Raw genomic sequence first — 11,036 nt, forward strand, 5'->3', positions numbered from 1 at the left:
AGTTCTGAGAAAGGGTCACCGGACCCAAAACGTTAACTCTGTTTTCTCCTTCGCAGATGTTGCCAGACCTGCTGAGCTTTTCCAGCAACTTTGTTTTTGTTCCTGATTTACAGCATCCGCAGTTCTTTTGGTTTTTAGTCTAAAAATAAACTTGGTTAATTGCATATTGTTAATTTCTCAGCCCAACTTTTATTGGAAAGTAAGCAGAGAACATTAATGACTAAACTACTTGCTTTGCACATTCTTGTAACAGATCCGAGTACCCAAGGCAGACAACACTCCCACCCACTATGAACATATGCATGAAGATCTGTCATTTCTAAACTAGGGCGGGGAGCTGAAATTCTGCCCACTTTTGAATACAGAAGTACAGCCTTGTCTGATTATTGTGGCGGTACACCAACGTTAAAGAAATCTTGAACTCTACCTGTTTTACTAAAGGATTCCAGAATGCAAGATGCTGTAAAGGGAACAATATAAAAGAATGTAGCATGAGATAGAGAAAATTCTGTACCTCATGAAGGGTCAGATGCTTTCCATCCTTCCTTTTGGAATCAAACCGACCATATATCGCGCTATATTTCCGGATTTCTTCTTCTTTGTGAGGGTCACCATCAGCCATGTCAAAGATGTGACTAATCATTTTTGCTAACTTCTTATTAGTTTTTAAAAATTCTTTAACTTCATTTCTGTCTGTTTTTGGAATGCCTTGAATCAAACGATCAACAGATTCTGTAATTGCAATGACTGCAGCAGTATCAAGAGTTTCACCGTTTTCTTTTGGTGAAGATGGCGATGCAGGATCAGCAGGAGAAAGACTCTGTTCACTCTCGGTAGTGGAATGTCCTTGCCAGAATCGTGGTTCACTGCATACTTGCAGCGGTGAATTCACTGCTATGCCAGACTTGTTAGGTCCTACCCCCTGACCACACATCACAGACAAACATTTTGGAAACTTTACAGGAGCTTCCCGAAGGTTACTGGTTCTTTCATGACTGTTAACATTTGACCCAGGAAAAGCAGTTGAGCCCTCAGGTATTTTGTACAGTGGGATGCTGCTGACTGGAAGAGTGTTCAGGGGTTGATTGAAGATGGAAGGATTTGTCACCCAGTCTCTCAAAGCTTTTTGCAACCTCCTAACATGAAGGGGTTTGCTAGCCATGCCCACCAGGGCCATGATTTCCAGGAATTCCTCCTCCCCTGCCTCACAGAGCTGCTGCACATCATCTCCCCCTTGCTGAATGAACGCATCATAATAAGACAACAGATTTGCTCGCTGTAGAATACGATAAAGTTGCAATTCACCAAGGGTCCTTGGTAAAGAAGCTGCCATGTCAAAATGCAACACCTATATTTTAAAAGAAATAATAAATTAACTGAGGTTGAAAACCTTTTACGGAAAACATCAGACTTCAGTTGTTTACACAGTGAATTCTGAATACATTCATACCACACTCCACCTCTGCTATCTGTAGGTGGCATGATACAGGCTCCTCTTGTTTGCAGAATAGATGTTCTCCAACATTTAAAGCCTGATAACATGCCACAGTATTATACTATATTCTGATATGAATGCATCATGAGATTATCAAGTGCTAACTAAAATACACATTATTAAAATTTACTGTTACTTTTTACTTAAAGCTAATCCACACATTATATTGAGATGCAAATGTTGTTACTTTTTCAATATAAAGACATAACTAAAGTATTTCTATTATATTGGAATGAAAAATAAAAATAAAGAAATGATAAGATTCCATTAAAGTGCAAACAATGAGTGGTCCCTGAAGAAAATAACTATTATATTTTGTATTATTCTCATTATAACAATATTGGTGTTGACAACGTTGAGATCTTGTAGTTAGCAATACTCCAGCCAAAGTTCTGAACTGGCTACAGCAACTCTAAAGTGGGATGTTAAACAAACCAAACTTAATATGTGCACACATTAAGGGAATTCAAGCAGTAATAAAATGTGCATTTTTTTAAAAATCCATAAGGCTTATAATAAAGCAAGTTATTGAGGCATTAATATTTTTCATTAATTTTCTTCTGTCACAAAAAAAAGTTGAATTGAACAGTCAACTCCCTCAAACACATTACAAGGGAGGATAAATTGACCATCAGCCCCTCAAGTCTGTTCTGAACATCACCAGGCAACAGTGGAAATGGGTAGCAAAACTTATATGTTAACTTATCCATAAAACTGTGGGAAGAGATACAATTACACTTTTACTTAAAGAACTATAGAGAATATTGTATCTATTTATAAAATTCCTTCTTGTACGTGAGAAACAACAAGACATAGATCGACAAGTCATCTCAGGCTTCTTCTAGCAGGATTACAAACTCTTTATTATTCTACACTCTGATCTCATCAGGTTAAAACTGATTGGTCTAATGCAGTGGACATGTTCACCTAAGTAACTACATTAAGCAACTTCAGGGGTATGCATAAACATTCAATATGATGTGCCAGACAACTGGAGCTCACATGAATAATGTTGTATCCAATAAACCATTGTAGCTGAAGTGATAAATTGGAGCATTTTGAGAATATATCCATATTCTAGTTGAGGTTCAGACAGGAAAAAAACCAAAATATATTCAATAAAAGCGGTTAGTACCCTTAAAAACAAAACTGAACTGTACAGTGGAAAAAGTTGGAAGACAAAGTATAAACTTCTCGTTCAAAGTTTGATATAAAATACAGTTAATAATAGCAGTCCATTGCATAATTCTAAGACACTAAACTGGTAAAGTTTTTGTTGTCAATAATTATTGCAGAATACGTCAGCATACAATAGCCACTGTGGCCAGAAGCTCTGAGTTTGAATCCCAATCCAAGGAAGCACATTTATAACAGCCAAACTGTTAATTATCAACCTCCAAATCTTTCCATTACATACCAGTGGCGGGTGGTAAGAGTGGGAAATATTCCGGGTCAACCACGTGATAGAATGTCACTACCATCAGCTCAAAACTATAACATGCACATAACAGTGCACATTGCCAGAGCAACTCAGGCTCCCTGGGTGCACATCTGCAGTTAATTGGTCCTAAGTTTCCTATTTTATACAGATCCTGAGTTTTATTCAGTCAAAAGGATCACCAGGATCCAACCGACAGATTGTAGATATCAAACCAGTAAAGTTTCAGCAACTTACAACATTTTTCAAATCTTTGAACAGGTAACAAACTCATACATGCTCTTGGACAACTAATACAGCAAAGTGTTTGAACATCTCCTTAGCAGCATTGAGCAGCCAACGAAACTGGACATAGCATCCACCTTATCCTGCATATGTAATTCACTTCCTTGCTCTAATAATAAATAAAATGGAACAGATTTCTGATGTCAAATTCCAAATTAATGCCAAGTGTCACTCCTATCCACTACCGAACACATGTCAGCATATTACCATAATTTCATTCCATCACTTGTTCTTTTCTGGTGTTGCAACTTTCACTTTATAGTGTATTGACTGATGTCACCTCTTCTTTGATACTGGTGAAAAAGCTTCAACCCACCAGTGGTCACATTTTAACAATGAAGTAAGTCGTTTAGGACTAAGATGAGGAGAAATTTCTTAACCCAGAGAGTGGTGAGCCTGTGGAATTCTTTACCACAGGAAGCAGTTGAGGCCAAACCATTGATTGCTTTCAAGGAGTCAGACAGAGTCCTTAGGGAGAAAAGAATCAACAGTATGGGGAGACAGTAGGAACAGGGTACTGATTTGGATAATCAGCTATGATTATACTGAATAGCAGGACAGGCTTGAAGGGCTAAATGGCCTACTCCTGCTTCTATTTTCTATGTTTCTAAGACTCAAGACAAAGTGCAGCCTTGAGGAAACATGGTTTTAAAGGATGGAGATAATGAAATACTTTGTGAAGACAATAGGCTTGATTTTACTTAAAGTTAAAAATGAACCAGTGCAAGTTCCCTCTGCTTGAAGAATCAATACCCAGTTATGCATAAATACTAACTGCAATTAGCATCACCATTATTTTGATTGCAAAATCTGCCCCAGGCTATTAAAAATCTATTCAGCCTTCCATACTTAGCCCTTATTTTTATATAATAAATTTGACATTATACTGATAGCATTGTCAAATAATTTCAGTTAGTTTCGCATAATTAAATGCATTGGCAATTGGTGTTTAAATCTCATTAATTATGTAAATAATGGAAATAATTTTGGGTTTTGAAAAAAAAGAAGATTTAATTGCCAAAACTTTGCTTTCCAGCATCAACTAAGCATGTTCTTGCTTTTTCAAATATAAAATGTTTTACTTTAGCTGAAGATGAATCTTTTGGTGCATGACCTTGTTTCATAGCTGTTTGACCATTTATGGTGGGATTTGTAGGAATGGATGATAAGGAAACAAAAATAAAGGAGCCTGAAAGGCAGACAGCAATAGAGCTTGCTATTTCACAACTTTTTTAAAAAAAGATCCTTTGCTAATTACCCTTAGGAGGTGGTGGCAAGGCACTTATTTAACAACATACTGGCTTGTGAGGTCACTTCAGACAGCAGTTAAGAATCAACCATACTTACTGTGCTGAGAGTGGTGGGAAGGATAAGGAGGTGGGTGCTTAGCCAAAGATGCCAAATTGGATGGGTTAACATAAATAAACTATGAATTGCATGGATTTGCCATGAAGTGAATAAGAACATGCAGCTATCTTTAAAAGAAAAGCTAAAAACAAAGTAGAAAATAGTGCTATCAAACATGTAAAAATGTAATTATGATTAATGTAGACCAATATACAACAGAAAGCACCCAAAAGGAAAATAAATGTAAGTTTAATTTAAAAATTATGGAACAAACCAATAAAAGTGAAGCATTTCTGAATGGGAAGTTTATGTTTAAAATCTTTTTGACAGTTCATAGGAGAGAAGTACAATTACTTGGATTGAAGTCAAACTAAATTCCACTAACTTCCATGATGAACAATTCAATTTATAAATTATTCTGCATAACTCCATGTGATGACAGCAGTGACAAAAAAACTGCTCTGATTGTTTTGAACTGTGAACAAAATAATTTATAGACAGGGACAATTCCAGCTCAGGAATTTTTCTTAAGCACAGCTCAAGGCACTGGAAAACATTAAACTGAGGTGCTACCACACAATCATTGCAGAAATAATATATTTGATTATAAAAAGTTAAATCCAGATGAGCACAATTGTGCAAAAATGGTGACAAGTAGGTTTTCTGAATAGGAAGATTATGCAGACCATTTGTAATATTTAAAATCTTAAATATTGTTCGACACAACTCATGTTGTTACAAAAGCATTTGCTTTTTTGGCATTATATACATTCTTTAAAATTATTTTAAAGCTTATTTCAATGAAAACGTGAGGCATTTAGTGTCCAAAAGCAGGACCTAGCCTAAACAAAAAAACTGAAAGAAATGCAGGTGCTGGAAATCAGAACCAAAAACAGAAATTCCTGGAAAAACTCAGCAGGTCTGGCAGCATCTGTGGAGAGAATGTAGAGTTAATGATTTGGGTCCAGTGACCTTTCTTCAGAATAGAGTTTGTTCCACAGAGAACTTATCTTTCTCTCCACAGGACTTATTCTAACTTTGTTGGAATTAAAATTTAAAAATATTAGCTGTGAGATTCATTTATGACAGAGATGAACAGCATGTACAATGCTCAATATTAAGCTGTATCTTGAGAACACTGCAATATTGAACTGTTAATTTTCCCTATTTTCTGGTCATAAACTGGAAATTCAATAGGCTCAGCCAAAAAAAAGCAGCAAAATGCAGATTAGCTGATACATTACTAATGTTTTGCTATTATAAAAATGTGGATTCAAATGTATCACCTTTTATTTAAACATGAATAATAAAGTAAAGTTGATGCACTTATTTCATTTTGTACAAACTGCTCAGGAGTCATGAGGCATATATTTGGGCCCACTTTTACATGACCAGATAATAATGACAACTTTACTGCTTACTGCTATACCTGTACCAGAATTTTGATCAAATATCAGTCAGCTAGTCATTTAGATATTTTTGTGAGCCAATTTGCATCTCCTCTCTCTCCTGAAAACATGACAGCTCACTTCAAGCCTGTCCTCACCCAACATCCAGTCACCCACATTTCAGCTGGGCTAACTGGATAAAAAGGAGTGGAAATGTGTTGATTTCACCTCTCTTGCTCAGGGGCACCAAAGGCTGAAAAATACTCCCACTACCTCCCGTTCCCAGCTGACATCAGCAATTTCAGCACCAACGTTTAAACCGAGATCCTCTTGGACTGCGTGGTGCACTTCCATATTCTACCATCAGGTAACATTACAGGCATATCTAACTGACTTGGGCTTCTGTATTCAACTGGAGCTGTCCACTCCTTTCCCACTTCCCAGAGAGGGAGAGAAAGAGAGAGAGAGAGAGACACTTTCACCCAAGTATGGTTGCCATTCTTTACGCTTAGCAGGTACATGTAAATTGTGCAAGCTGACTTCTTCTGCCACTTTAGTTGAAGCGCCAACCTCATTACGGCAACTCTGCTACAATATTTGCAATACAGTTAAAGGTTGGTGGGAATTAGTTGGCGAATGGGATACAAGTTAACCAACGACCGATTTCAGGTTACTGAACAATTGACGAGTGAATCAAGCTTCTTCCGCAAAAAAAACTTGACACGAAGTGCCCGCCCACACACAAGCAGTGGTCACTGTACATCTTTTAGTCGCAAGCTGGGACCTGTCTCACAAAAATAACCAGGCAATGCCTTCGTTCACCGTTTCGGGCATCAGCCTTTCTCTTATTTTCTGAAGTCGAATTATTTTCTAACCCATTTCGAATGAACAAGATGAAATTGAAAGGGGCATTCCAGGCAGATTTCTTGAAACTTCCTCTTGTCAAACCTTCAACCTAGCATTCCTCACATCATCGAGAGGTGGGATTTGGAACATCAAGTAACTCTTCTGGTTTTGTGAAGAGTTATTCAAGAAATCTAACTAGAGAGAGAAATGCGTTTGACATATGTGGTTTTACAATAGCAAAGCAACTACTTTTAAACAAGTAGTGCGTACCATAGAACACATATATCCGCAAGACAAAATGTTAATTCGCACTCATATAGTATTTGGTAAATAAAATGTTTCAATTAAACTAAATCCAGGCGATTCTTCCACCAAATTTTTTTTCTGTCTCTCCATCGCACTATTGCAGCTTTCACGCCTACTTAAATCCATAGTATTGGAGCTCTTTGGGAATCACCCACACAAATACGAAATCCACCCTCTCCTTCCGGCATAAAGGACCGCACAAACCGGGATTTGAAAAAAAAGTAAATCTTTTAAATACTCCCACCTCCCCTCCAGCGAAATGTGAGAGAGAGAAAGAAAAAAAAACACACATCACCCAAACTGTCGGCGTACGTTAACAGTATCTTCCGTAATATAGTCCAAGTGACAGAAAGAGCCCCATGTGCAGTGAGTTTGCTGCAGAAATGACGGCGGTACATACCTGGTGCAGTGTACGCTGCCGGCCTTCCTGAGCTTGTCTTCCGTCTCTGTGTTTCTGTGTGTGTGTGTGTTATCTGGAACCCAGTGAGAACTTTCTCTGTGTGTCTGTCCCAGTCAGGACAGTTCAGTCAGGAGAGGGACTGCCTCACTCTGACCGCGCCAATCTTCCCGGGGTGGGTGGGGGGAACTGTGTGTGTGTGTGTGTGTGTGTGAGAGAGAGAGAGAGGAGGGAGGGAGGCGGAGGAGACAACTCCTGGCCCGGACTCTTACAGGCGCATGTGAACAGCAGCCCGCCTCCCCCGCCTTGCCAGCAACAGCCCAGATGCACAACTTGAGTCCGGAGGCTCTCGGAGCTGTGTGTTTGGATATCTTTGCCCCCCCCCCTCGCTGTTTCTTTTTTTTGTCGCTCTCAACTTTGCAGCGGTGTGCGTCTGTGTGTGAGTGAGTGTGTGTGTGTGTGTGTGAGTGTATGTGTGTCAACCTCCTCCCCCTCCGGCTTCTATGGGATATTCCGGTCTTGCTCATACTCACTCCCACACGGCCAGCGTGACGCAGATCCTGGCGTGGGAGGACGCGGGCCGTGGGAGGCTGGTGGAAGGAATACCAAACATAACTAGTGGAGCGACAAAATGCAGTGAAGTCAGCTCCTTACCAGCTGAGCATTAGCTGCAGGGTCTGCTTATCACTTCTATTTATAAGCCTCCTTTTCCGTGAAAGTCATTTATATATATACACACACACACACTTCGTCGAACCGTGTTTTTCTCACGATCGATCTGTTATCAATGTACATGTGGTAATACCTCGCACGCGGAGCAATAACTAATCTCGAAATTTTTTCTTTGGGAGGGGAGGCGAGGTCCCCTAGTGATCGACTGACATGAAATGTACGGTTCTGCAGTTGTGTATGCCTTCATTCTATATTTCCTTCTGCAGAGGCGACTTTGAAACAGATGTCGATGTAGCATGCCACGTTTGTATTGGTAAACACCCAGAGGAATCACACAGCTGCAGACCATGGGACCCTTCGAAATGCAGTATATCCGGAGTTAAACTCGCCTTGTATTGACAATGCCACAATCTTGAGTTTCGAGCAAGTTTTCATAAATGCTTCATGGGAATTCTGCAAAGGATTCATCTCCAGTTTACTTTGGTACAACACTAGAAGATAAGACTGGCAGTGTCCAAGTGAATGTTGTCACACAGTCCAAAAGCCATTGAACGCATTTCTGTTATTCTAACTTCAGTCTTAACCTGGTATAATGTGACTTACGGCTTGTCAGTCTCATGCAAATAACCATCAGCACCTAACTCTTTTATTGTATTACCTACTCTTTTATTGTATTACCTTCTCTTTTTTGCTATTTATTATAGAACAGGTGAAGAACGTATCAGAGAAAGTAATGCTACAAAAAAAACCCTTATTCAGTTTCATAGCACTGAAGAAAACCACCTCCTCTGTACAGGACTGTACAGACTTCTTAAAGTTGTTATTTTAACATAAAGAGTTGAAGCTAACTTGGCAAACTCTGCAGCTGAAAACAGTGAGCCGTAAACTACTGCCAGCACTAACATTTATTGAATATCTTGGTAAATACTTTTGAGCACTGTTTTAGATCTACTTGTGACATTAATGAGCAGTGAATTTGAGTTGAGTTTGGATTTTAAAAACTACATTTGTGATATTTTAGATTTGATTATGAAATGGTGGTCCCTCTCACAATGTAAATTCGTGCACCACAAAGCTGTGTTTCTATTATTCTAAATCTCTGGTTGGCAATAATATTGAATGGCATTGTGGACAGTGTAGATGATAGTTTATCAATATCCCGTTATAATTTATGATGTGAATGGGCAAAACTGTGGCAGATGGAGTTCGTTGTAAGTAGGTGCAAGATTATCCATTTTGGCCTGAAAAAGGATAGATCAGGGTACTTTCTAGATGGTATGAAGTTAAATACAGTGGATGTCCAAAGAGACTTAAGGATTCAGGCGCATAGATCTTGAAAATTTCAGAAACAAGTGCAGAAAATAATCAAGAAAGCTAATGGAATACTGGCCTTTATATCGAGAGAACGGCAGTACAAGGACGCAGAAATTATGCTGCAGTTATATAAAACACTGTTTGACCCCATTTGAAGTACTGTGAGCAGACCTGGGTGCTAGAACTTAGGAAAAATATATTTGCCTTGGAGGGAGTACAGTGTAGGTTTACAAGAATGATACCTGGACTCCAGGAGTTATGAGGAAAGATTATACATGTGTAAGGAATAAGTTAGGTGCTGGAGGCACTAGGAATCATGGGTAAGTAGTAAAATTGGCAGATTTCACTAGTGGTGTACCTCAGTGATCTGTCCTGTGGCCTTTTCACTATGTACTCTAGCAGAGACCGGCAAAATATTTGCAGTCAAAATATGATCCTTTTAGCAACAGTAGGTCTTTGAATACAGAATTTTTAGTTATAATAAAATCCTACCATTCACATCTTCACCATTCATGAATTCACTTATATATGCAGGTCCGATGTTCATTTCTCTGCAGTTTTCAGAAAAAAAGAAAACTTGGAAAATATAACAAAAAATAAAAAATTCCTAAATGACTACAACAAAACTAAGATACAGAAGATGTCCATGACACATTGCAGTGTACTTCCTGCACTAGAAAGTGCACACTGCGCATGCATCTTCTTCTATGTTGTTTCCTGGAGTGTTTGTAGATGGCTGTTCATTGTTGTTAATGATCATTGCATTCTGTTGGAGAATCTTGTAATAAAGATTAGTGTGATAAGTTTTATACATTTCCTATTTTATTGACTATCTTCTCCAGTTGGACATGTTAAATGTTTTAAATGTTATTTTGTATTCCAATGAACAAATGAAAACAAAATTAAAAACACAATAATTAGAAGTATGAGCAGGCCCCTTGACCTTGCTCCACAATTCAATCTGATTGTGACGTGAACTCCACTATCCAATCTGTTGCCCATAATCCTTAACTCACTCATTCATCAAATCTATCTAACTCAAAATTGAATATATTCAATGACCCAATCTTCATCGCTTTATGGGGAAGATAATTTCCCAGACTAAGCACCCTCAGAGAGAAAAAACCTTCTCAGCCTCAAATGGATGAACCCATACAGTTTGCTAGTTCTAGACTTCCCTTTAAAGGGAAACAGCCTATCTGCATTGACCTTGTCAAATTCCTTCTGGATTTTATACATTTCAGTAAGTGCACCTCTCATTCTTCTAAACTTCAGTGAGTATAGGCCCAACCCACTGAACTTATCATTAGATAAATACTTCATTCCAGGAATCAGTTGAATGAACGTCCTCTAAACAACATAATTTCTTAAGTAAGGTAATCAAAACTCTATACAGAACTCTAGATCTTGTCTAAGTAAGACTCTACACACCTGCAGCAACACTTCCTTATTTCTACACTTGATTCCTCTTTCAATAGATGCTAACAGTGCGTTTTCCTTCTTAGTCATTCTAGAACCTGGACACAAGTGTTAATGTACCAGATCATT

General features: G+C 38.4%; 1 protein-coding gene across 2 annotated transcripts in view; it reads right to left on the reverse strand.

Moving 5' to 3' along the window:
• The window catches only part of LOC125481555 (NGFI-A-binding protein 1-like), an 11,479-nt gene extending 3,710 nt beyond the window's left edge, over positions 1-7,769 (reverse strand). For both annotated transcript variants that reach the window (XM_048593266.1, XM_048593267.1), the window contains exons 1-2: positions 7,506-7,769; positions 515-1,348 (exon numbers count right to left, since the gene is read on the reverse strand). In XM_048593266.1, the coding sequence (XP_048449223.1) occupies positions 515-1,333 (819 nt within the window). In that variant the 5' untranslated portion in view covers positions 1,334-1,348; positions 7,506-7,769. The remainder of the gene's footprint in view (positions 1-514; positions 1,349-7,505) is intronic.
• Positions 7,770-11,036: the final 3,267 nt, after the last annotated feature.

The sequence above is a fragment of the Rhincodon typus genome, unplaced genomic scaffold, assembly GCF_021869965.1.
Source record: "Rhincodon typus isolate 14 unplaced genomic scaffold, sRhiTyp1.1 hic_rhity00002592, whole genome shotgun sequence".
In the NCBI taxonomy this organism is placed as follows: domain Eukaryota; kingdom Metazoa; phylum Chordata; class Chondrichthyes; order Orectolobiformes; family Rhincodontidae; genus Rhincodon; species Rhincodon typus.